Source organism: Pholis gunnellus (genome assembly GCF_910591455.1).
Source record: "Pholis gunnellus genome assembly, chromosome: 18".
Taxonomy (NCBI): domain Eukaryota; kingdom Metazoa; phylum Chordata; class Actinopteri; order Perciformes; family Pholidae; genus Pholis; species Pholis gunnellus.
In genome coordinates this window covers 1180997-1208474 of record NC_136545.1, presented here as the reverse complement: position 1 = coordinate 1208474, position 27478 = coordinate 1180997, and the positions used below count along the sequence as shown (strand labels likewise).

At 41.7% G+C, this 27478-nt stretch overlaps 1 protein-coding gene across 1 annotated transcript in view; it reads right to left on the bottom strand.

Moving 5' to 3' along the window:
- dcc (DCC netrin 1 receptor) overlaps positions 1-27478 on the bottom strand; it is a gene marked incomplete at both ends in the record, with an annotated part of 277106 nt that overhangs the window by 132733 nt on the left and 116895 nt on the right. Inside the window, 2 exons of the mRNA XM_079178564.1 lie at positions 13731-13851; positions 16061-16215. Coding sequence (XP_079034690.1) covers positions 13731-13851; positions 16061-16215 — 276 coding nt within the window. The remainder of the gene's footprint in view (positions 1-13730; positions 13852-16060; positions 16216-27478) is intronic.

The window sequence follows — 27478 nt, the reverse complement described above, 5'->3', positions numbered from 1 at the left end:
TAGTTACTGGACAAAGAGTGGTGGAATGGAAAAAGCTATGGACCGACCCAAAATTGTGTCTCTGAAAAAACTAATTTCTATTTTTTTGACTGAATGCATCTATCTCTTTGCTTGAGCACCACTATAAATATGCATGTAAAGGAGCAGGTGCCGCTGTCATCCAGAAATGATCCACTGCAGAGTTCGCAGAGTTCACTGCAGAGTTTGCAGACAAAATTATATCATTGACTGAATTCTTTTAAAAATGACGGAAAAATCTGAAGGCCGACCTTCATTTCGATGGACTGGTGCAGAAGGAACACATGCATGCAGGATTCCCCCTGTTAAAGGTTGAAAAGTGCTTGTAGGATCGAGAAATCCCACGTTTAGAGTCTGGTGACTCCATGTGGCAGCAGAACAAAACTGAAACGCCCAAGAGAAGTCATCTGTCCGAGCAAAGATGGAAAAATCATTCATCCGCGTCGTGTGCGTTGACACGAAAAGTGACCGCACGGTCGAGTCTCTGTTCATCTTTCCTTTCTATGCCCTTATAAATGCATACTCTACAAGTTTGTTCTGTGTAACAAAACATTCTGCTTCAATATTAGTAGCATTTAGCCTGTTTGCTCTCCCACTTGCTGCTGCGCACACACACACACACACACACACACACAAAGGGGACAGACATTCAATGCTTCTAACGTAACCACTGATCTCCTGCCCGCAGTAAATGATCTGCAGTCATCCAGGAATTATCCATTGCCCTGTGTAAACCGAGCATGCATGAACGAGCAGTCCGCTGCGGTCGTCCAGAACTTATCAACTGCCCTGTACAAATGAGCACAGATTGCAGCTGTCGGGGAGCAATGCGCTGACTTGTATAAATGAGCTTGAGCTGCAGTCGTCCAGAAATGATCCACTACCTTGTAGAAACCAGCACAAGCTGGAGCTGTCCAGAAGTGATCCATTGCTGTATAAATAAGATCAAGCTACAGTCATACAGGATCCCCCCCCCCGCTCTGTCTAAACGAGCACAAGATGCAGCCGTCAAGGGATTACCCACTGCCCTGAGTTTACAAGCCACGAGCTGCAGGTGTCCAGGAATTATCCACGGCCCAGGATAAATGAGCAAGGGCTGTGATGGATGAACCTCCAGAGCTGCGGGGAGCAACTGAACTCCGTCAAATTTGAAAACAGAGCGAGTGAAACAATCATTTTTCTTTTAACATTTCTTGGAACTCTGCTCTCTTTGAAGAGGGGAATTCGTTCAATACGTGAAGAGGACGTACAGACACACACATACACACTTCCTCTTTCTTCCGCCTCCTGCTGAGTGATAATGAAGGCGCTGATGGGAAGGTGTTTCATCACAAAGGGATCGATGTTGGAAGTGACAACACACACCCATACGCTCTCACACACACTCACCCACACACACACACAGCGGGGTGACAGGTTTAGGCGTAGGCGGTGAGGTACAAACTCCAACCTCTAACCAATCGATATAGGCGAGGACGAACACACACACACACACAGTATATGGATGACCTTCCACTTTCTCAAATCAATAGAGGCCGACGTTGCAAAAATTGCTGGGAGAGGAGAGGAGATAAATATTTTCCTCCCGCCTTCTGTCTCTCCCTCTCGCTTCGTTGTGGGTTTGTATGCAGAGCGAGAGAGATTTTAATGGTAGAGAGGGGAAGATTGATCTGATGGGAGATTATGATTATGAGAAAAAACTTGGGGGGTGGAAGCCAAACTAAAGCAGTGAACCAAAACAGACCGCAAACATCATATGAATAAAGTTAATTGACATTCGATGACTTCTCAGGACGCTGCTTGAAACAACACGAGGCATATTTCTATACAGATTTGTGCAGATTAACTGATGCATATTGTGGAGCTGAAATCTTCTACCAGTTTGGTGTCCTCACCCTACATGCATGCTATGCTTTCAACATCACAAACTCAGAAATCTGACTTATCATTTTATTAATTTAACAAAGTATAAAGCTGCCAGGAAATAATGACAGAGCCTCTAAAACAAATGCCTATTTACCAATCCTCAGTGAGAATCACTCAGAACATTCCAAAAGAACACTTCAAGGTAGAACAAATACGGTTTCACTTTATATAAATCCACTGGGATAAATTAAACAATAATACAGTAAAAATGTATTTTTCATTGACAGTCTATGTGCAAATCACTGACAATGTTGATATTATCAAAATGTAAAATGTAAATAAAACATGCCCGCTGTATGATTCCAGAGGACTGCATTCTTCCAAGTGAGCAGTGGAATCATAAAATATGCTGGTGGCCCCACAAACTTCTCATTTAAGAAAGAAAGGTGTGGCTGACAGTGACAACAGTAAAAGAAAAAGACAGATAAAAGACTAGCATTAGCAGCTAACCCTACTCCCAGGTAAAGGGGAAGCTGTTGCTGAAGAAACACATTCTCACTCCCAAGTCGTCACATACAGACGCTTGGTCAGCGGTCCTAAGCTTCAGAGTGTGACGCTCTAGGTTCATCTCTAGCGTCACTTTTGGAAGTTTCAGGGACGGCGTGTCAGTTTCTGTTTGTGACTTAACGTACATACGTGGTGTCAGTAAAGAACGTAAGTTACGTAACCAAAAGGAGGAAAAACCAGAAGCCAGCTTCTGATTGGATCACCGATGGGGGGGGGCTCAGACCACATCCATCTTCCAACTCAACCTTAACATAACTCCACACCTGTAGAGTTTTGTGCATCTCTCACAGTTGTGATGCTATTGCGGTGACAAAAACTGTCCACAGACAGAAATATAAACACCATGCTAAACACTCAAAAGGTCTTCTAAGGTACTTCCTGCTACAGGAGGTGTCTCCAGAACCAGGCCTTGCCATGATCTATGGCGCTGGACCATATATATATATTGGATTTAGTCTATTCTATTCTATAACCATGTATATATATAGATAGAAAGATATACTTTAGTATGAATCTCAAAGGCTGGTGCAACGCTCCGTCGCCCCCCCATCTCTCTCTCCATATCAAACAGGTGTTATTGAGCTGGATTTCATTAAATGCGTCCTCTTCAGGTGCTTTGAAGATGTGTCTGGGCGTCACTGGCGAAATTGAAATGACACCCGGCAGACAGCGCGATGCTGCCGTGTTTTGATTTGTTTTGTTGTTTTGGAGGCGTGGGAGAGAGTCAGACCGGGACTGTCTGTCAAGAGGAGGAGGAGGGACATGGAGAGCCGCAGAAAGAGGGCAGGTGGCACCTTGTCTGGTAGCCCCCGTCATCAATGAGCTGGTGGAGACCACAAACAGAGCTGAAAGTTACATTCACCAAAACGCCCAAAACTAAAAACACATTAACAGTTTCCAATCTGCCTACAAACTATTGGTGTTTAATGTAGATATATGTGTTTACTAATATTTGTGTCAACACATAACTACATTAATGCTGAGTGTGGCTTGTTCTAAATGATCTTTTATTGTATACACACTGCTTATGAAAGCTACATTGTGGGGTCTAAAGTGTTACCAACTAAAGAATTATTGGAGGTCAAAGCTCCCAATTACAAGAGTTAAATATGTCTTCATACAGCACTTCCTTTGTGAGAGTCCTGTGTTTGTTTGACCCCTCCGTCAACCTCAACCTCCTCCCTACGCGGACTCTTTAAACTAAATCACCGGTCGTGGCTCAGGATTACATGGATTACATACAAATTGATTACATGTATTATACACAAATAACGTGTAACTTTTTCGTAGGTGAAGCCATGAGCAGTGAGAACAGTTTGTAGCCGACAGTGAGTCCTGCGTTCAGAGGCTGGCTTCCGATTAGAGGGGTCATTTTATCCAATACAACCATTGAGCATGAATGCAGCATCGTAGCAGACTCATCGATCAGTCTGGACGCTCAAAGGAAGAGAAAAATGACAACAACACTCGCTTTCTTACATTCTAAAGAATTATCTCTTTTTATTTTCTGATCATGGGATTATAAAACATTTTCATCAAATCTCTCAATACATGTAAGAACAGGGAAGGGATGCTGTAAAGAGTAGAGGTGTTTTCGTATAATAAAATGGTCAGAGTACACACACACACACACACACACACACACACACACACACACACACTGGTCTTCTTCTCTGTGCTCTCAGGCAAACACTTAATATGTATCTTTACCTGTCACACACACACACACATCATCATCATCAGGTCCTCACAGGATAGAGGATGGGAGAAGAGAGGAGGCTGCCGTCACCATGGCAACAGACAGAGAGTCCCAAACCCCCACCCTTCACACACACACTCACATTCCTGTTGTAAAGCGGGGGTAGAGTAAAGTGTGTGTGTGTGTGTGTGTGTGTATAGAGAGAGCGGAGGTGACTGAGTAAAGCATTTCTCTGTGTGTGAGAGATAAGGTGTGTGTGTGTGTGTGTAAGGTCAGACGCTTACTCTGGAATACAAATCTGTCATGGCTGACACACTTCCTCCTCTCTCTCTTACTCGCCCTGCCCTTCGCTTGACCCTCCCGTCGCTTACTCTCTCTTGTTTTTCCTCTCTGTCTCGCTCTCCCTCCATCTTTTCCACAGAGTTGTGTTGGGGTGATTTCATTTTTTCATCTCTTATCCTCGGTCCTTTTCATCGTTCTCTGTTCTTCCTCCTCCTCATCTGTTCTTTCAGTCTCTCCTTCTCCATCTATCCTGATCCTCCCTCTTCTCCTCCAGATGCCGTAGCCTTTTGAACCCTAAGCCTTTTTTTAGGCCTTTTCTCGAAAATTGTAACCCATACAAAAGAGACTACAATTCTGTAACTACAAGGTCTATTTTAAAAATGTTGATGCTTGAATAACACTAGGGATGGTGAGATTTGATGAGATGAGTAAATATTGTGTATATGTTACTGGTTAATAGTAGCTGAACACAGCAAACACAGCAAACAGGGAAAATTCCCAAGTTCGTCTGAAGAAAAAGCACTGTAATTTATTAAATGAGGCCCTGGCTAGCCTAAAAACATTCCCAATTCATAGCACAAAGGGTGCAGGTACCTCACAAAAATATTTGGTGTAAATAAAGTGAAGCAAACCCCAATTATAGGTGTTTATCTAAAAAAAAACATGCGAAATTCTCATTTTATATACTTTATAATTATATATTTCACTTTATTTGTCACTCATATTGTACAATCTATCCTAACAGAGCTGTTTGGCATCATTTTGGCATAGATAGATTAAAAATCTCGTAAACCCCAAATGGGACTATCTCTCTTGCTCTCTTTCTCTCTCCCTCTCCCTCTTTCCCTCTCTCTTTTTTCTCTCTTTCTCTCTGCGGACGTCACCTTCCATCATGGGTGTTCGAACATAAGAAGAGAGCATGAAAAAAAAAGAAAGATACGATAAAAATAAAAAAAGGAAATGCCTAATTTAACAGGAGAGGAAAATAAAGTGAGAAAAAAAGAGAAATTAATATGTTTTAATCAAACTCCATTCATTTGTATTCCTATGTCTCATACATTGTTTTCCTCAGTGAGTTAGCTGTGGGACATCTTGGGCCCCTCTGTGTTTATCAGCCTGTATTTGTAATTTTTTTATATACACTACCATTCAAAAGTTTGGGGTCACCCAGACAATTTCGTGTCAATTTTCAGTTTCTTCGCAATTTCTCTCATGGAATAGCTTCATTTCTATCAACAAGAATAGATGGCGAGTTTCACATGAAAGTTCTCTTTTTCTGGCCATGTTGAGAGTATAATCCAACCCACAAATGTGATGCTCCAGATACTCAACTAGCTCAAAGGAAGGCCAGTTTTATAGCTTCTCTCACCAGCAGAACTGTTTTCAAGGGTTTTCTAATCATCAATTAGTCTTCTAAGGCGATTAGCAAACACAATGTACCATTAGAACACTGGAGTGATAGTTGCTGGAAATGGGCCTCTATACACCTATGTAGATATTTCATTAAAAACCAGACGTTTCCACCTAGAATAGTCTTTAACCACATTAACAATGTATAGAGTGTATTTCTGATTCATTTAATGTTATCTTCATTGAAAGAAACAGTGCTTTTCTTTGAGAAATAAGGACATTTCTAAGTGACCCCAAACTTTTGAACGGTAGTGTATTGGCACCATTAAAAGTATGTCAAATGATCTTTTATCATGAACAAAGCTGAACAAACAACTACCACTTTGATAGTGAAACAAACTTGACAGACCTGATGAGGGGCGTCTTTTTTTCAAGTGGATAATAAGAGAAATTATATCTTTGGGAAATGTAACTCACACTGGAATTGTGAGAAGAAAAATTAAGAATTCCTAACTAATCATGTTGACAACATCATAAGTCAAATGGGCAGGGCTATTCTTTAAAACCTCTTGGACCCTCAGCCTTTTTTTAGGCCTCTTCTCGAAAATTGTAACCCATACTAAAGAGACTACAATTCTGTAACTACAAGGTCTATTTTAAAAATGTTGATGCTTGAATAACACTAGGGATTGTGAGATTTGATGAGATGAGTAAATATTGTGTATATGTTACTGGTTAATAGTAGCTGAACACAGCAAACAGGGGAAATTCCCAGGTTCGTCTGAAGAAAAAGCACTGTAATTTATTAAATAAGGCCCTGGCTAGCCTAAACACATTCCCATTTCATAGCACAAAGGGTGCAGGTGCCCCACAAAAAGATTTGGTGTAAATAAAGTGAATCAAACCCCAGTTATAGGTGTGTATCTAAAAAAAACATGCCAAATTCTCATATTCGAACCAGAATTTGCAGCTGTTCCATTGTACTTTTATATACTTTATAATTATATATTTCACTATATTTCACTTTGTTTATCACTCATATTGTACAATCTATCCTAACAGAGCTGTTTAGCATCATTTTGGCCCATTTTTACCCATTTTGACCTCTCATATCTCTCCTGGATGCATTTTCCTCGTCTCTGTCTGTTTGTCTGGAGCCCTTGCTCAGGCTCTGCTGGGCGGATCTTGTCATGAGACCACTCGTTACAACCGGGTGCTCAATGCGAACACACTCGTGTGTTCCATGAAGTGATTGACAGAATTTTCAGCAAATAAAACTCCAAAACCGTGCCGCAGTCAGCCCCCAAGCCCCAAGCCCCCTGTATGATTCGCCGCCGGCATTCTGACCACCATTTTGGCTCAGATGAACGGAGAAATGCCATTTTAAGTTCCAGACGTACCTACTTAACAGAAGAACACATTACTAATAAGGAATAATTGCGGATTTCGCCGTTTTCGCCCTCAAAACCGACTCAAGTTATGATACAGTTCTAATATTTGGCAGTGTGGGAGTTGTGCTTTCTGTGGCTTGTTGGCTGTAACTCCTGAACGCTTTGACGGAGAGTAATTTGGACGCTACCGTTGAACTCTGTGTGAAGCGCTAATCTTGTTAGCGGTGTGCTATGCCGGGTGAGACGCTATGCCCGAGATTTACGAAGCATTCTCTGAGTTGTTGTCTTGCTGTTTCTGGTGTAAAATGCATGATATTGTGACGAATCTTCTTAGTTAGTGAGTAGAATAGTTTATAATGCTGTTTGCAGTGTGTAAAATGGTTTACATGATTACATTAACTTACTTACATTTCTTTATGAACTTTGATTTCTACGACGCTCTCTTCGATTAAAAATCTCGCTCTGTACCCCAAATGGGGCCAAGAGGTTTTAAAGGTTCCACTCTTTTTTATCGAGCACATAAAGGCGGGTGTGCAATGTTTGGTTTTGACACGTCTGGACTATTAAGGAGGATCTGGAGCTTGAGATAATTAACCCACCTGCACGTCTCGTCTCTAAATGTGTGATGTCTTATGAATGTCTTATATTAAAAAGGTGTGTTAAGCTAAGCATCGTAAGAGAAGCCTCTGCCCGCTGCAGGAGGCTAACAGCATTTTAAGAAGCTCCGGAGCCTGCAGGTGGAACCACAGACTGTATATAAGAAGTGGACATAGTCATCGTGACACAATCCATTGGTTTGTGGACCACCGTTTTGAAGCCTTGAGTTCAGCGATTCCACCGTCGCCATCTTGGATTACGGCAGTCGCAATGTTGTTTTTTTGCAACCAATGAATGGAAGTTACCATACTTGGAATGTGGAGGAGTGATGTAGAGACGCCTTATACGTCTCTGGTAGCGGCAGCAACCTGTCAATCACAGTAAGCCCCGCCCTAAAGCATACCCTGCTTTATGGTCTGTTTGACTCTAAATGGACCATCATTTACTAAATGAACATCATGCTGCATTGAAGAAGACTTGAAACTAGAGATTGAGAACATAAACAATTTCTTTTGTTTGAGGTTTGAGGTAATAAATCAAGAGAGAAGTAGAGTCATCTTCTCATTGACTCAGTCACCCCCTGCTGGTCAGTAGAGAAAATGTATGTTTTAAGACATTTCCGCTACAGTACAATAGATGAAACAATCAAACCAATCTATACAACAAAAATAACAGCCAGAAGGGCCCCACCTAAGGATCTAAGGCTGCGAGCTGGCTCATAAGGGGTTGATATTTCTTCTATACATTTTGGGGCCAGACCCAGACGTGCTTTAAAAGTGATCAGTTAAAAAAACCACAATTTCATCATCAAACAACCTCCTCCAGAGAAACCAGACGCTAGTGAGAATGAGAAAGTGGAGGCGTCGAGGGAGGTAAAGCAACAGTAAGTCAGACCACCTGTCACTACTTTTACTGAAAATCCCAGCGCCGCACCAATAAATAGCAAAGATAAGTGGCCCCTAGCAAGAAGACCCTCCTCTGTTTCTCATTTGTAGTCAATATCCTCCTGGAAAGATGTTGAAACTGACCATCAATAAAGATGAATACAGATGGAAACATTATTAACCATAACATGATAATGTCATGCTGCCATGATAATGGAAGGCACAATAACTAATTTCATTTTCAACTTCATCATAGTTCCACTCAATCTATGTTTTGCGGAAGGTCAAGAAGGAAATGTCTGAGTCCAACAGAAGTCCAAGTAAATCATCATGATTATATCATATTAGCAATTCTATTGCTTTGTGAATCTGACAATGAGAAGGTTAAATGACGTGTCCGGTTCACGCCAAAAAGACAAGAGAGATAAATGAAACGAAAACAGGACAAGTGAGGACAGTGTCGGAGAACAAAGACACAGGTATCGGGACACATTGAGGTCCAACAGAAACAACTTCATATTCACTGAAAGACACACTGCTACAAACCTGGCTGAGCTACTCGAGGAGGAAGGAAAGAAGGAAGGAAGGAGGGAAGGAAACAAGGAAACAAGAAAGAAAATACGAATAAGGAAAGAAAGAAGAGGTAGGAGATGATTAAAGAAAAAAAGAAACCAATTCCGAAACAACTGAAGGACCAAGTGACCAGAGATGTGAACAAGACAGGAAGTATTACAGGGGGAAAAAACAAGGAGACAGACAGACAGACAGACAGATAGATAGATAGATAGATAGATAGATAGATAGATAGATAGATGTGTGTGTGTGCGTGTGTGTGTCCTGACCTTCAAGCAGCCTTATACATGTGCAATTCAGACCTTTACACACACACGCACGCCCGGAATTCATCCACCTGGCTAATTTTTTTGTGACCGATGAAAGAAAAGAGAAGAAAGGAGCAGAGGGATGGGACAGAGGGGGGGCGGAGAAAGTCCGGAGACATGAAGAGAAGGTGAAGGACACAATGATACCACAGACTGACATCAGATCAGTGGTCTAAGGGTTTAAATCCTGATCCAGCTTTCAGATCAGATCCAGAACAGGATTTAACTGAAACCGCACTGCAGCGGGGGCAAGAAAGGACTGAGGAGACTGTAAAACAGAGAGAGAGAGAGAGAGAGAGAGAGAGAGAGAGAGGGGCGAGAGAAAAGGGGGGAATGTCTTTTGTTCAGGTATGAACATTCACATACACACCATCAACCTCTCTCTACCTCTCTGTCTCTCTCACACCAGACCACACACACCGCTTCATTACAGATTATATTGAAATGATTAGTTTCAGTATTCTTAAAGTTACTGTGAGGAACTCTCAACTGGTTATCAAACGGTCTCAATTTAACAAACCATGAGAGAGAAGATTGGCTCTTTCTATATAGCTATACTCGATGTTTGTCATCGGTGCCACCAGGTTCGGATTCTGCACATAATCAGACAAAACCAGAACTCCTTCAGCTCAGACTCCAGCATGGCCTCCGCCAGAGACCAGCCAATCACAGACACACAGGAGAGCTCTGTGCCTGTGGAGAAGCTGCTCCTCCTCCTCCAGGAGCCAGGAGCATAAGCTTCTCCTTGCCACTCGGCCAGTCTCTGCTGCGAGCCGACGTCGACACCACGCCGCTGGAGACCGAGGCCCCATATTGCCGGGGCCCCGCTGGAGAGAAGGGAAGCTCAGGAAAAACCAGAACCCGGACTAAGCGGGGCAGACGATCAGACCCTACTGCAGTAAAAAAGAGAGGTTTTCTAAAGGGGACTGTGGTGCTCGGAAACGCTACTTTTGTCCACATGGACTGCCAAAATCAACATAAGATTAGAGTTCCTCGTTGGAGCTTTATTAAAAAAAAAAAGAAATGAAGCTGAAATAAAGCTCAAAAATTGAAGGTACAAATGCATGTCAGTTATCATATTTTGCTCTAATCAGCAGTGAACTGATGTATCCGTCCTGTCCTCGTCACAGAAGCTTGTGTGGCCTTTGCTAGGAGCGGTTATCTTAACGTCTGTTAAGTCGATTGAAGAAATATATGACGCTATCATTTGTTAAATTGACTCCAACAGCCTGTTCTGATGAACTGGCTGTGTTTTGTAAGTGGGAAGCCAGTGAGGGATTACGTTACCAGCAACAAAGGAGAAAACCTGAATGGCGAACAAAATCTATATGAGATGTTAAGACCCGATATGTGAGCATCACCAACTGCATGTGTTCTGCGTTAATGAAACCAATCTACACTGACGCCACACTGTGTGTGCATGCGTGTGCGTTGCGTATGCATGTGTGTGTGCGTTTGTGCTGGCATTTGACCTGAGTGAATGATACATTTGTGTAAAGTATGTTGGAGAGATTTTAAGTACGCAAGTATAATTGTGTGTGTGTGTGTGTGTGTGTGTGTGTGTGTGTGTATCTGTGTGTGTGTTGGGGGAGGGGTTTTCTGGCTGAGTGTGTGTGAAGAGTCACTTCAAGTATCAAGAGGCCTGGCATCATTAAGGGTAACAAGGTGGTATGCTGACAATCACACACACACACACACACACACACACACACACACACACACCCACGCGCGCACACCCCCACCGTGATTTCTCGTGGGAATGTCTGATTGGCCGCTGCTAGCCTGCTGGGATGCTCGGTTCCCGTGGCGATAGTAACCAAGCGATAACACCAACCATCTGACCCTCTTAATGTCTCTGCGTGTGTGTTGCCATCTGTGTCACCGGCTCAGGGGAGAGGCAACACACTGAACAGTGATTAAAGGGGAGACAGAGAGAGAGGAGAAGGAAAGAAAGAAAGAGAGGGAAAGAAAGAGAGAAAGAAAGAAAAGAAAGAGAGAGAAAGAAAGAAAGAAATGGGAGAGAAAGAAAGAAAGGAGAGAAAGAACGAGAGATAGAGAAAGGAATGGGAGAGAAAGAAAAAGAGAGAGAGAGAAAGAAGGAGAGAAAGAAGAGAGAGAAAGACAGTAGCTTCTATGTATATTGATGCTAACAAGAACATCAGCTAGTCAGTTAGCTGTCTAGTGCATTAGCTGGTCAGTGACTTTTAGTCGGTAAGCAACACAGCGGGATTGTCAGCCAGGTAGATAAATAGTATGTCATGTATCCAAAGAGTTCCTCTTTTGAACAGAAACACTGTTTTCACTTGCTGAATCACTCATTCTGATTGGCTCTTCTTCATCATGTTTCACAATAAAAGCATATCAGGGAGGGGAAGAGATTCCGCCCCCTCAAACTGCTGGGAGGCTCTTAATGTGAAAGAGGTGAAGGAAGTGGTGATTTTGCACTGACTACATTGTCTACGGATATCACTGAATATGAATCACCTGGGTTTCACATGAACAGGGTCCTCCAGGATCACAACCATAATAATATACATTGTGAATAGAACTGCAATCAATGTCTCTTGCCCTTTTTTTTATCCTCGCACACACACACACACAGCTGCTGGTCCATTTAGATGCAGAGTGATTCTATCGCGCTGACTCAGATGTTCTGCAAACTGGCTGAGCACGTCTGTGTGTGTGTGTGTGTGTGTGTGTGTGTGTGTGTCAGATGGTGGTAACTGCTGGCAGACCACATGACTAACTGAATTGTAATCCAAACACAAACAACAACACAACACAACAAACAAACAGCCAAATCCAGACTCCGGCTGTTCTCTCAGCTGTGACTCAGTCGGACTGAAACATCAGAACGGAGCACTTCCTCCTCGGTGAATCGCAGCTCGATGGTAGAGCTCAAGTACATTTTGTGATGTCATTCAAGTATGGAAGCACATGACACAATGTCGAACTGTCCTTATTTGTCCTTTGTCACTTTGTCTGCTCAGACATTGTCCTTGTTATGATCTTGTATGATCTACAAACACATTTCCCCCTGGGGGTGAATAAAGTATACATCTATCTATCTACTTTGATTAGGACTAGTTAAGAATCCCAAAACTCATATGTACAACTCCTGATTCATGTAGCATAGAACATGTAAGTATGACTTTCCTAATTTAAAGGCACACAGTCCCTCTCAATAATCACTGGAAGTGTGTGGTGGTGTCTGTATCTGCAGAGAGCCTGCTTTCTTCTTCTTCTTCCTTTTCTCTTTTCTTTTTAATCAGCCTTGTTCGAGACGGTTTCTGTACGTTGGCCTCTATCGTAGCGACCAGGTGCCCGTTAATTGGCACGCATGCCAAGAGGAAGTTACAAAAATGGCAAGACAAGCGCAGACAAAAGATGCTAACAGCAACAAGTGGTGAAACTCAGAGCGGACAAAGCTCCTTCCAAAGTAGATCTTGGGTTGGGTTTTCACACCATCAAATCCTACTCATTGTGCCTTTAACTTGTGATTATTATCACTTTGTTGACTCGTAATCATTACTTCCATCACTGATAATCTTAATAATGTTTTTCTTTTCTTTCCAGTATTCATCATTAGAGGACATGTGGTAAATGTTTGTCCTTTGATGAATCCAATCTCCTTCAGTGGTATATCGTTTGTTAGTTTTAAAATAACAAGCCAGATCGCTCTCATTATGGTCTGATTGCACATGTGAATTGCACTATAAGCATTACAATCCGATAGGAAAATATTCAAAACTACCTACTTTGGTGACAGAACAATGTACTATTTGAACTTGTGAACGTAATAGGAAGTTCATCACAGTGTCAGACACTGTCACAGTCACGCAGAATCAAGCAGGACGGAGTTTATACTTTGCTCATGTTCTGGATTTCACATTAAATGTAAACAAGAATTTATTGATTTACAAGACTTACTACTGCAACACGACGTGAGAATTAAACTGACCCCAGAGAGTTGCAAATTAAGATGTGCAGATGCAATGTCACAGGAAATATAGTGAGCCTGGAGAGGAAATTATGTCACGACAGGAATGGAGACAACAGGGGATGATAGCAGGTTGTTGTTGTTTTTTTATCAATGAGAGGTGACAGGGACACCACATGTATCAGCTGAGTGTGTTTGTGTGTGTGTGTTTGTGTGTGTGTGTGTGTGTGTGTGTGTGTGTGTGTGTGTTCCTACCTGGCTCTCGGATAAGCAGCTGAGCCATCGCCTGCGAGCTGCCGGCTGAGTTTTCAGCTATACACTGATAAAATCCTTCATCCGACTTCACCAAACCCAAAATCTGCAGGTTACTGCCGTCCTGAATAACAGACACATTCAACATGTCAATAAAGGCTTTCAAATATATATCCCAAAGCCTGACTTAGACCGTTAAACAAACAAGTTCACACAACACATTTGATAAAAAACATCACAAAAAAGAGAGTGAGGGGATGAGTGGGCATGTGGGTGGGTTAATCCGATCCTGTGGGGACTTAAATCTTATCACACATTCACAATGTGGGGACCTTGCCTTTTTTGGGGACAAAATTAGGACAATTTTACGTATATGTATATCTTTACATTTTAGAGTAAAGACTAGGTTTAATGGTAGGGTAAGGTTAGATTTAGGTTAGGGTTAGGGTTTGGTAGGGGTTAAGGTAAGGGTTAGGTTAAATCTCCAGGAAATGAATGTAAGTCAATGTAATGTCCCCTGTAGGAGCCATTAGTCAGGTCTGGGTATTATATCAGTTTATATTGGGAGCCTATCTCAGGTTGACCATGGGTGGGAGTGTGTATTAGTTTGGCACGTAATTGATACATGGGGCACAGGTGCAACAGACAGGCGATGATGCATGGGTGACGGGGAGATCGCACGGTGTTTACCGCAAGCCAGACACACCACAGGGAGACCAGGAAGATAAATTCTGTCATATTGGATTATCATCTGTGAACTGTACCTCACCCAAAAGTGTGAAAAGCCTGGAATGTCTTTGTTCAAGCGGGTAAGGAACAGGATCTTCTCCCGCACCCAGCCGAGTGGCTAGTTGCTGGAATCAGTCACTACATCCCCAAAAGTCACAAAACCACGACTGTGTGTGTATGTGTGTGTTATCTCTTTAGAGCAGTTTATGGGATAACGGATTAGAATTGATATCCAGATTATTGTATTTTGTCATAATGTCAGATTAAGGTACAGACCACTCTAATACTCTTCCTTTCTATTCTATATCTACTATTATTATTTATTATTTAATTCTGATCGCATCAGCTTTGGATCACTGTTAAATTAGGGTTGGGAATGTTCTTCTAAACCGTTTGTTTTGTCATATTTGAAAGAAAAAATTCTCATTACATGCCGACATCAATCAATAAACTCAATGCTCTGACAAAAAAAGAAAAATATATCGGGAATCTGTGGCCGTCGCAGGACTGTAATAAGCCCGTTCATTGTGAACATTTTCGGGGTGTGGCTTTGGAGGGAGGACTGAAGGAACAGGCTGTCAGTGTTGCTGACTTGGCACCTTGGCAAAAGAGTTGCCAACACTGTTTAAAATCCAGCTTGTTATTACTGGTTTCTTCAATGTGAGCATTGTGTGACCAGCTTTAAGGTATTGTCAATGAAATAAACACATCCTATAGAAGTTTCACGTTGAAAGTCTGTAGGTTTGGAACCTAATGATGCTTATTCAGATATTATTTTTCTTTTTGTCTTTTTGTTCCTTTGTTATATTTGCTAACTCACTGGAAAGCATCATTTTTGTGTGCACTTTTAATTTGAAATATGTACCCTCTTTTGAAGCTCTACCTTGTCGTTTTTGAAAAATTACATTTATTTATTTATTACACATGGACTTGTAGATTATTTATAATCACTGCAACTATTATTCAATGATCTTAAATATTGAACTTAAAAAGTGTAGATAGCATAACCGCTATCAAAAAATAAAAAAAAACATTAAGCAAATTAGAAAAGAGTATTTGTGTTCAAAAGAGAAACGTATGAGGTGATTCGTAATGATGCTGTAGAAAGGGCGATATACTAACAAATAAGCATGCAGTGTTGAGTTTAAGTTAATAGATATCAGCATCAAAAACAAACTGATAACAACAATAATAATGATTTATAAAAAACTGTAATGTAAAAAACTAATGTAATTCATGTTGATATTTATATTTACATATATATATATAAGTGACAGCAGGATATGTGTCTACTGCTCATTATCTGAGTGACTTCGTATTTAGGTTCATGAATGATGTTTCAAGAATTAGTGTCTTATAGTTTATTGTCTTTTGAAGAAAAGTAAAGTCATCATCACAATAGTAACAACATTGTATGAACAGATTAATAATGTAGTATAATATAGTTATTTGCAATATATTGACTCCTGATTAATGCTATATGGATGTATATTTATCTTTACTGTCACCATCTGTGGAGGTATTTTCCACATACTGATTAAAAGTTTCTTTTAGATGTAAATCTAGATAATATCTGTATAGTTTCTGGGTTTGCTGGGTCTCACCACTATCTGGAAGTAGTCGCTGGGGATGACTTCCTCTCCGTTCTTCATCCAGCGAACAGTCGGCGGCGGGTTTCCTGTCACAGCACACTCCAGCTCGATGTCCGTGGACTCGTATGCATACGTGTTGGTCGGGTAGTTCAGGAACTGAGGAGGCACTGCAGAAATACACAAAACGACACATCAACAAGAGAGGAACATTCACATGTCCCACGCAGTTTTAGAATTTTAGCATGTTTAGTAAAACATATTATATTTATTACCACAGTTAAAAATTGCAGTAATTCCCTGTGTGCTCTAAATGAGCAAAACCTCTCTCACATCTTTTTATGCTAAGCTAAGCTAACTGGCTAACTAGCCAACACTTCCTTTTCCATGGGCTGCTCATTGTTTACAGTCTGATTACCAACTTAAGACCAGAGTTAGGGGTGAGATAGCTGAGTTGCTGCGACCGCTCTTTATTTGTTTTTTCCGTGTTTATCACTTATGACAGAATATATTCATCAACATCTGAAAAGGAAGCGTGGGGATTAAGTGCAGCGGACTTTGAGACGATCACTGCCCACAGCCGACCAACCAGACAGACCTGCTGGACGCCACCAAGCTGCCCCAGAGAGGAGAGGGAGGAGAGCCGAGAAGGAAGTTAAGCTAAACCAGCTAGGAGCTGAGGCTTCTCCACTACCCAGCATGCTCCTGGCTGTCTGATACCCAGTCGCAGGAAAATAAGATGAATGAAAGCAGCGGGAGGTCTGTGGCTGTTGAGCCCACGTCTTCACAGAGACCCGGATCCATCATTCAGGTCTCAATGCTGTTGATTAACAATGGAGTGGGTGATGGCGACCGAGTTCAGTTGGCTGCTTTAAAGCACAAAGTCTTGAGGAAAAAAGCTGTCTCCTGTCTCTAAAGTGACTGCTGGTAAACTGTCTACAGGCTCACTACGTTGTAAACAGGAAGGAAGGAGGCCGAGGCGGGCGAGGTGGCTGCCATGTTCCAGCTGTCACTGAACGTCGTCTTTGACAACATGGACAGCAGCTCGCGGCTGCGAGGAGCAGAGACGTGAGGCAGAAGCCATTTTGAGGCTGGACGGGCATGAGGACGAAGCCTGGAGGCTTCGTGAAGCAGTGAGCGCCGTGGCGACGCTGTCAGCGTCAAGACAACAAACATTCTCTCCCCGTCAGCAAACACACACACACACACACACACACACGGGAACGTCCTGTAACTGTCAATGAACACACACACACACACACACACACACACGTGCATGAGCCCTGTTACATATTATAACATCAAATATAATACAGGGCCAAAAGTAAGCAGACACCAGAATATTACCACATATGTGTTGAAGATGAAAGGAAGGAGGGGTGGGAGGAGGATGGGAAGGAAGAATGAAAAAAGAATGAAACAAGAAAGAGGACAAAAAGAAGAAAAAAACAAGGATACAATGAATAGAAAAGACTTAAGAAGAGATGGAGGAAAAAAAGGGAAGAAGGAAATAAAAAAGGAAGAAAGAACGAAAATCAAGGAGGAGAGGAATGAAGTGGAAGGAGAAAAAGGAAGGGAAAAGGAAAAAAAGGACAAGAAAAAGACAAAAAGGACAGAGAAAAAGAAAAGAAAGTGTGGGAAAGTGTGAAGGAGGGAACGCAACAGAAGAAAGAGAAAGAGATACAGAAAGGACGACAAAAAGAGTGAAGGGGAAGAAGATGAAAAGAAAGGAGAGAGAAAATGGGAAGGAAGAGGAGAGGAAATAGTGAAAGAGAGCGAGCAACAAAAAACACAACTAAGAGATGTGAGAATAGGATAAGAGATGGATGAACGAAGGAAAAGATGAGAGGGAGAGAGGAAAGGTAGAAAGTTTGCAGAGGAGGGGAGTTGTGTATTTGTCCCCCATCGATACATCATTATCTGGTGGTGTAACTTTATCACTGCAGTAATGCTCTAATTAAGAGCTAACGATTTCCCTTAAACCCTGAGCTGCTGCAGCCGTGGCACGCCAACAGCTACACAGTGGTGCACAAACAACACTACAACGCTGCTACATGTGTCCAGGAATCAGTCCGAGACACTGAACACCAGAGACACGGGAGGACACGTCTGAACCAATCAGAAGCAGCTGGGTGTTGGTCGGCTGCAGTTCCTCTCATGTCCTCCAGCTGCTGCTCCGGGATAAACTCTGTATGCATAGAAGTGAATGGGTAAACCCCCAACTTCTCTCCACAAATACAAAGTCAGAACTGTTTTGACACCAAATGCTCAGTTGTGTTACAGTTCCATACGATAGTCTCTATTAAGGCCGACCAGATAAAGTAAAAACATGTGAGACAATTTGTCTACGTGCTGCTAAAATGGCTTCAACAGTTGTGTCTCTGTCACTGTTGTCCTGCCTCACTGATCTGTATGTAGATGGTGAAGACAAGGAATGGTGCTGCACAATAAGATAAGTTAAGATACGTTAAGATATGATAAGAGAGGATAAAATGAGATAAGATGAAATATGATACAATACAATACAATACGATACTATACAATACGATACAAAAAATAAAGAAAGATAAGATAAGAGACGATAAGGTAAGATAGAACTTTCTTCATGCCGAAGGAATTTCTTGTGCCAGAATTTGATCAAAGAATATAACAGGAAAATAACAAAAAACAATCTAAACATATATGAACAATAGAGTAATAAGAATCAAGTGCACAAAAAAAGTAATTCTGACACAAGTGCAAAATAGAATAGCAATGAGACTAAGATATCTAAATATGGTAACAAATTCAACCAAAATAGAAAAAGTAAATAACAAAGAGACATGTTGATCTATTTTCCACCAAATCAAATGTGTCTGGAGCCGCAAAAGCTATTTGATGTCACAGTTTATAAAGTTTTATATATAGTTATGTTATATATACAAAAACTATAGTTTGTTGTATTTATGAAACTATAGAACAAGAATAAAGACACTTGTTGACATTTTACGTGTTGTAACAATATCAAACTCTGATGAAGAGGAGAGTTTGCTGCAGCAGATGAATCGCTCTTTTTCGCTCATCTCCATCGTGATACTTTCAGCTAATGCTGTGTTTGTTCTGGAAGCGTCTTTCAACATTACATTTTTTGTTGTTTGCTAATTTCTCGCCACATATCAAGCATACAGGTGAGCCAGCATCGTTGGCAGTGAAAGCAAATGAATACGTCCACGCAGAATGAAACTCTATTTTCCTCCGTGACTTTTCTTCTTTTGGATTTATCCATTGATAGTTTACCGAGGGCGGGGCTCTGCAGATCATGATGAGCAAGCTGCAGGGAAACGCACTGGATAGCGCCGTAAGATGCAAGTGGCGGATCGCGTAGCGCGGCCCTTTTTGAATATATTACTATTTTGCTCGACAGAGTTTGAATTCAGGTTGATGCGATCTTTCCATAAATATATTCATATTCTTCATACGTGGCTGTGATGTAGTGCTCACTTATACAATCGTAATCCCCGCAGTATATATGAGATGTGGCTTTTAGATCTCCAGTAATATGTTGTGAATGTTTGACCAATCTGACAACAGAGGCAGAAAACAGCTGCTGCTGTTACGTGAACACAACACACATAACCAGTAGGACGTAACACCGGCACCCACTGCATGCCCAGTTTACGTGAATAGTCACGTGAGATTCGTTTTCAGGCGTTTAAGTCTGGACGGAGATCATCTCGAAAACGATGCTTAAACACCGTGTGGACGGAGGACTCAGGGAGCCGCAACAGAGGGGCCGAAGAGCCGCATGAGGCTCCGGAGCCGCGGGTTGCCGACCCCTGTTCTAGAGTGACCCCCAGAAATCAAATTGATTTTCAAATTGATTTTCAGGAAAATATGTTCTTCTACCATATGAAGAAGTAGAGTTATGGAAGGCATAATAGCTTTCAAGTTACCTCCGTAGAAACAATAAAAATACTGTTTAGAAGATTTCTGATTTTGAAGGGTGATCACTGTTTACCTTGGGCCTTGTTTAGTCACACACACAAGGTGATAATCTATTTTCACAACACATATTATCTCTAATCCATCTTTAGACTATCTCCTCTGTTGCCGCACATCGGACACTATGACATGACCTCTCCTGTCTGAACAGTTTCCTCATTAGTTGGAGAAAACTGAAGAGAAAAAGCTGTGTTTCTTCTTCCTCAACGATCTCCATTGTCGCTATGGAAGACGACCGCTCTGCTACCGATTACCCAGCAGCCTTTGTTGTGTTGGGGGAATTCCCTTAGCGTCCGCTGTTTGTTTGGATGTTTCTTTTTCTTCTTCTTTTTTTTCCTGCAGAGCCACGAGTCTAACGCTGATTACCTGGTCATCTGAGGAGACGTGTTAACAAAAGCTCGTTTTTCAGGCGACTCTTTGTGATGTGAAACGGCAACAGGCCTCGTTATTAACCGCGTTAATGCCATTCTACGCCCCGCTGGAAACAGCTGAGCGCGGCCATTCATATGGTAATAAAGACGTATCAACAACCGGCTGACCTCCGCCAGACACAACAAGTCTGACACACTCTCACCTGGATCATCATCATTTATTATGGTAAAAAAAGTTAATGAAATCTGATGGAACAAAGACAATGTGAAACAATAAGGGAATAATGTGCTGCTGGGATATCACTCTCTCTCTATATATATATATATATATATATATATATATATCACAGACACACACACACATACACGGTATCAGTGATGCCGCCTCTCTATAGCCGCAGTATAATGACTTCCACTCAGCATTCAAATGGAAATCAGCTCAATCGTTCATTTCAATGAACATCTGCTATGTGTGTGTGTGTGTGTGTGTGTGTGTGTGTGTGTGTGTGTGTGTGTGTGTGTGTGTGTGATAACCAGTGAAGGACATTCACACACACACACACACACACACACACACACACACACACACACACACAGCTACAGCTTTAGATACACATACATACAAACACACACTCAGTTAAACTCTCTTGGTGTGAACAGAAACTCGTTAGCCGCCTCTTTATATCTGCACTTAACCACCAATTATCTGTCATTAAGTGCATCCACGGAGGCTCACTACACGTGCGCACACACACACACACACACACACACACACACACCTTATCCTTCTCTCTGTGTCTGAAATAGTTAACGGGTTGTGAATCATTCAGTCGTTCCAGAGTGAAGGGCTGATGTTAGCTGAAGCTTTAGAGGGCTGGATGCTCAAACACACCACCGTTGTGTTGCAGTTGGCTGCTAAAAGACACTTTAAATATATGTGATGTATGTTTACCATGTATATGGTTCTCTATATATAAGTTTTCCTGATAAGAAATGTAATATAAGTTGGGCTTTACATGAGTTGGTGGCCTTCTAGGTGCTTAAAGGGGTTAAAGGGGACCTCCACTGATTTAGTTTTGCACTTCCGTGAAATTGCAGAAGCCTTTTTTTTTAAAGGCCCAAATCGAAGCAACAGAGGCCAAAATATCCTGATTTTGAGTCTGGGTCAAGGTCCAGAACATGTTGATCCTGTCTATTTGCCATAATGCAACTAATACATGGCATGATTTTACTTGACCCTCCCTGCCAATTGAAACACCCAAGTCTTTTTTTAACTCCACAATCAATTCGTAATGCAGGCTTTCCATACATGAGATGCATATTTTGTACAATATGTTATGTAAAAAAGGCATAAAACAAAAACACTGGCTGCCGCTGGCGGTGACTATTAGATTAAAAATGACTGTTTCAGTCTAGTAACACAGCGACAACTGACAATACGGATGCAAATATAAAGTATTCAGTCAGTTTACTCACAGAAAATAGAAATAGTAATACCACAACGTAAAATGATTCCATGCATGACAACAAGTCTTGCATTCAAAGTTTTAATCCAATGTAATTAAAGTACCTGAATTAAAATAACTTGTTATGCAGAGTCCCACCTTGTCACACTGTTATATAATAATAGAGTATTTTATTGGATGATTATTTGTTGATGCATTTACGTGTAACTGGTCGAGGCATTCCTACTTATTTTACACAGAGTAACTCCAGCTGCCTGATTAACGTAGTAGAGTAAAACAAACTACACGTCTGTCTTTAACGCAGAGCAGTAGAGTAGAACGTGACATAGAATTAAATGCACAACAGAATCCTTCCTCTCCACCCCCACATGCAGCAGACTGCTTAAACATGTGACGTCCACAGGCAGTCATCAGCCTGGAAATGAGTCTTGTATTTTATGCAGCGTCTTCTGTTTGTGTTTGTAAAAAACTGTTCATTTATTTCGGTGCCGTTGAGAGAACTCTATTCCTCCTCATCAGTGCAAAGCCTTTGTCTTTGTACCTATCAAGACTCCTCATTACAGGAATGAAACTGTTCGTGCTGAGAGCCGCTGCTCTTTCTCTCGCTGCAATTTTTTACATTCATTTTCAACAGAACCGCTGAGCGAGTACGAAAAAAAATCGGAACGGTAATCAATCTGTAAATCGAATAGCGGGGGGGAGACGGATCTGTGAGAGCAGGACATGTTTAGAGAGCGATGAAGGGGGAACTGATGGAGTCCCCATGATAGCTAAACCATTAGTAGTTTGTTCTGTCGTTACACAAGGAAAGCACGCTGTTAGTGTTCCTATTCACCGTTCTTACCTCTGAAAATGAATGCACTGTAATTTGTATATAAGCCACGTAACCAGGAGCCAGGACGTCATGGAGGAACTCAGGTGACGTAATATGAAGCGTCAGAGTCCATGCAGACAGGCAGACCGTCAGGGCGTCCCGTGTGTAACCAAAGGTCAATGCTGACTTATTTGATCTCCCTTTTGCTATGCAATTTAAGCAGTTAACTAGCACAATTAACAGGACCGAGGACAGAGACAAGATGGTGTGAGACAGAGAGAGACAAGATGGTGTGAGACAGAGAGAGACAAGATGGTGTGAGACAGACATACAGAGACAAGATGGTGTGAGACAGACATACAGAGACAAGATGGTGTGAGACAGACATACAGAGACAAGATGGTGTGAGACAGAGATACAGAGACAAGATGATGTGAGACAGAGAGAGACAAGATGGTGTGAGACAGACATACAGAGACAAGATGGTGTGAGACAGAGAGAGACAAGATGGTGTGAGACAGACATACAGAGACAAGATGATGTGAGACAGAGAGAGACAAGATGGTGTGAGACAGACATACAGAGACAAGATGATGTGAGACAGAGATACAGAGACAAGATGATGTGAGACAGACATACAGAGACAAGATGATGTGAGACAGAGAGAGACAAGATGGTGTGAGATAGACATACAGAGACAAGATGATGTGAGACAGAGAGAGACAAGATGGTGTGAGACAGACATACAGAGACAAGATGATGTGAGACAGACATACAGAGACAAGATGGTGTGAGACAGACATACAGAGACAAGATGGTGTGAGACAGAGATACAGAGACAAGATGATGTGAGACAGAGAGAGACAAGATGGTGTGAGACAGACATACAGAGACAAGATGGTGTGAGACAGACATACAGAGACAAGATGGTGTGAGACAGACATACAGAGACAAGATGATGTGAGACAGAGAGAGACAAGATGGTGTGAGACAGACATACAGAGACAAGATGGTGTGAGACAGAGAGAGACAAGATGGTGTGAGACAGACATACAGAGACAAGATGATGTGAGACAGAGAGAGACAAGATGGTGTGAGACAGACATACAGAGACAAGATGGTGTGAGACAGAGATACAGAGACAAGATGATGTGAGACAGACATACAGAGACAAGATGGTGTGAGACAGAGAGAGACAAGATGGTGTGAGACATACAGAGACAAGATGATGTGAGACAGAGATACAGAGACAAGATGATGTGAGACAGAGAGAGACAAGATGGTGTGAGACAGACATACAGAGACAAGATGGTGTGAGACAGACATACAGAGACAAGATGGTGTGAGACAGACATACAGAGACAAGATGATGTGAGACAGACATACAGAGACAAGATGGTGTGAGACAGACATACAGAGACAAGATGGTGTGAGACAGAGATACAGAGACAAGATGGTGTGAGACAGAGATAGAGGAGAAGTTGGAAGGTGACAAAAATAAAGAGAGTTTTTATTAAACTACATTTTAGTGTCATATTTTATTTTTTTAATTATATTTAACGATATTGCGTATTGCTATCATCAGCGTTAGTGTTTGATGACGTCGTTGCTGTCTCATCATGGTCTCGTCTTAATCTGCGATCCATTGCACTGACCTCAGAAAACAAAAAGACCTCTGACACGAGAAAGGGCGATGGACTTTCAAATCAGAATCCGGGCTGGATAAATCTTGCCGTAGTTTGCCGATATAAACACACTTGACATCACAGCAACCCCATTGAATTATCTTTTCATAATTTTTTCACTTTATTCAGTGTCTGCTTGTCTTGTGAAATGTGCGCTGTAACAACATGGTAATTACAATTTCCGTTCCCAATAACAGGTGCAATTGATCAAATACATTTTGGTCTCACTGTGTTTAATCTGTAACAGTCATTCCAGTGAGCCAGCACGCACAATATCAGGGCCATGGCCCACCTAATTGGAACAGGGCTCTAATTAATATCATTAATTACACCTAGGTTTATCCTGCAATGACATGTCAGAGTGGTTGGTGTGGAAATGGTCTATTGAGGCAACATGATTTTCTTATCACAAAGAGAGGAGCAATTACAGCATCATAAGGACAGAACACCAGGGAACACCCAAGAAAAAAAAGAACATTACCTGTAAATGATAAAGTAGTGGGCAGGCCTCTGTTTACTTTCAACCACAGAGAGAACTGGGCCTTCATTTGAAATGATTTTTAGTAAGACGCCTGTTTTCCTGCCTTAGTTTGGTGTTTTCCTATTGTCATCATAAATCCACACATTTCAACAGCACTAATTACCTTCAGTACAACAGAGTTGTTTCACACTCACCACTCTTCTTTGCTGCTAAGACTTTCTCTTTTTAACCAGTCGGCAACCTCCGCTTTTGAAGAGTGAAGCCAAAGAAATGTCTTAAACTTGCATTCTCTCTACCGACCACCAGGGGGCGACTCCTCTGGTTGTATAGAAGTCTATGAGAAAATGACTCTACTTCTCTCTTGATTTATTACCTCAGTAAACATTGTAAACATGAGTTTATGGTCTCAATCTCTAGTCTCAAGTCTTCTCCAATACAGCATGATGTTCATTTAGTAAATGATGGTCCATTTAGAGTCACACAGACCATAAAGCAGGGTATGCTTTAGGGCGGGGCTACTGTGATTGACAGCGGCGCTAATCTAAATTAGAGAATTAAATAAATGAAGTAAGGAAGCTATCCTAAAAGGTAAAGGTAAAGAAATGTCTACATACAGGTGACTCCAGCCCTCTCAATGTTGTTTAGCCAGTCTTCATTAGCAACTGCCTTTCTTTCTTTGGGCTATAATTTGATGCTGTTATTCTCTGTTTCTAAAAACGTCTCTGACTGATTGTGCTCTGCAGTCGGAACACAGAAATGAAGGACAGCTGTGTTTTGGAGGTTTCTTCCTCGACTGCAGCTCGCAGCAGGAAGGACTGACTTCCAGCTGGTTGCAATGGCAGCGGCAGCCCTCGTTTCAGGATGACACAGCAGATACGCATATTGTCTAATTAGCTCGGTGCGGCCCTCGCTGTCCGACAGATCCAAATCCTGTCAGATCAGCACAGTTGCCTTCCTGCCGAGAGACACAGCCGGGCCGAGACACCAGAGGCCCGCCTCACGTGTCCGTCCCAGCTGGAGCTGTCTGTCCGGACGAACAGGTGAAGCGGGCATGAAGGTAATCGCTGAAGACAAACCGGCAGGAATCGAGGACTCAGACAAACTCTGACATCACACGGACGGAGGGAGAGGAGTGCAACGTCAACGGTCAAACAAGCTGCGATTTAGTGGTGCAACGGATCATAAAACTCACCGTTCTAATCAGATCACGGATCAGAGTCACGAATCGGATCACAGATCGGATCGACACAAAAGAAAAAAGGGAGCAAATATAACTTTTACAGATCCCCGATTACAATTGTTTGCCACCGATACTAATTGCTGATCATTGCTGATACATATTGGCAGATACAGATCTTTTGTCGTTTGATTATATTGAATATATATTTTTTGCTACCGTCTAAAAATAATTTCAATCACTCTGAAGTAAATTATCCATCAAAAGTTCGAAATGTTCTTTGTTATAGTTATCTATTGAGTTGTATTGGTCTTCATGAAAACACATGATTTAGATGATAAGGAAATAGAAGATGGTATTTTTATGGATTAAAACAAATCTTGTCATTAGTAGTTGTAATGATTGTGATTGTATTATAAGCTGCTTAGTGTAAACAGGGTAGAGTTCTGTCTCTAATATCTATTTATGTTGTTTGAAAACGTTTCCTTCAAACAACTGGATTCATTCAAGTTTCTCACCAACGCTACATTTTATGAGATTACATGTGAACACATCATGATAATGTTACAATTGACCTTTACCCAATTCTAATTTTCACTGAACAGAGCCTGAACGCATCACAGTGTAACTGAAGGAGCCTCTGTTCCTCGGCCGTTAGTGGTGCTGCTAACGTTACTAGCTCCCCTGTCAATTTAAACCTTCTTATATACAGTCTATGATTTACACACACATTTATTGTTTATTATCTCATATTTTACTGAATATTGGTGGATAACGTTGTCAGTAAACTTTATTTCACACTGTGATGGTTAATGTTAAACTGTGTTATTAATCCGCGGTTCACATGCGTGGTGAACCTTGAGGGGGATCTGTACGGATCACGTTTGACAGTGGTCCCTTACACCACTACTGCTGAGTGTTGATACAAACTGTGGCCTGAAGCATGATGGTTAAAGTGTAGAAGGAGGTAAGGAAAGAGAAGAGAGGAAGGAATGAAACAAAACAGATTGTGTTTAAACTGTAAAAAATCCTCAGAATAACCTTCAATTCTAGAAGGACTTCCAATCAACAGTGAGTACTATTTTACATAATATCAATTCCTGAACAAAATAACACACAGATGGCAAGATTAAGGACAACAAACAAAAATGAAAACGGAGGGTGATTTGACCGACCAGAAGGAACGGGAATCTCCCAAGATTCGTCCCAAACATCTGAACAATGTGCAGCACCCAGATAGACAGAGTGATGACAGCAGATAGTAAAATTGAACAGATGTCTGCATCCGATCACCTCACGCTTTTCAATTTTCACGAAAGATGCGCGTTCTTTCGGGGACAGGCCGAGAAAGATGCTCCTCCACAAGGTCACATGTGGCGAGCGATATCTTACGACGACTTTAAGCTCGAGCGGGCCGTTCATGTCAGGGTCAGGTCATGCTGAAAAGTCATGTTAAAT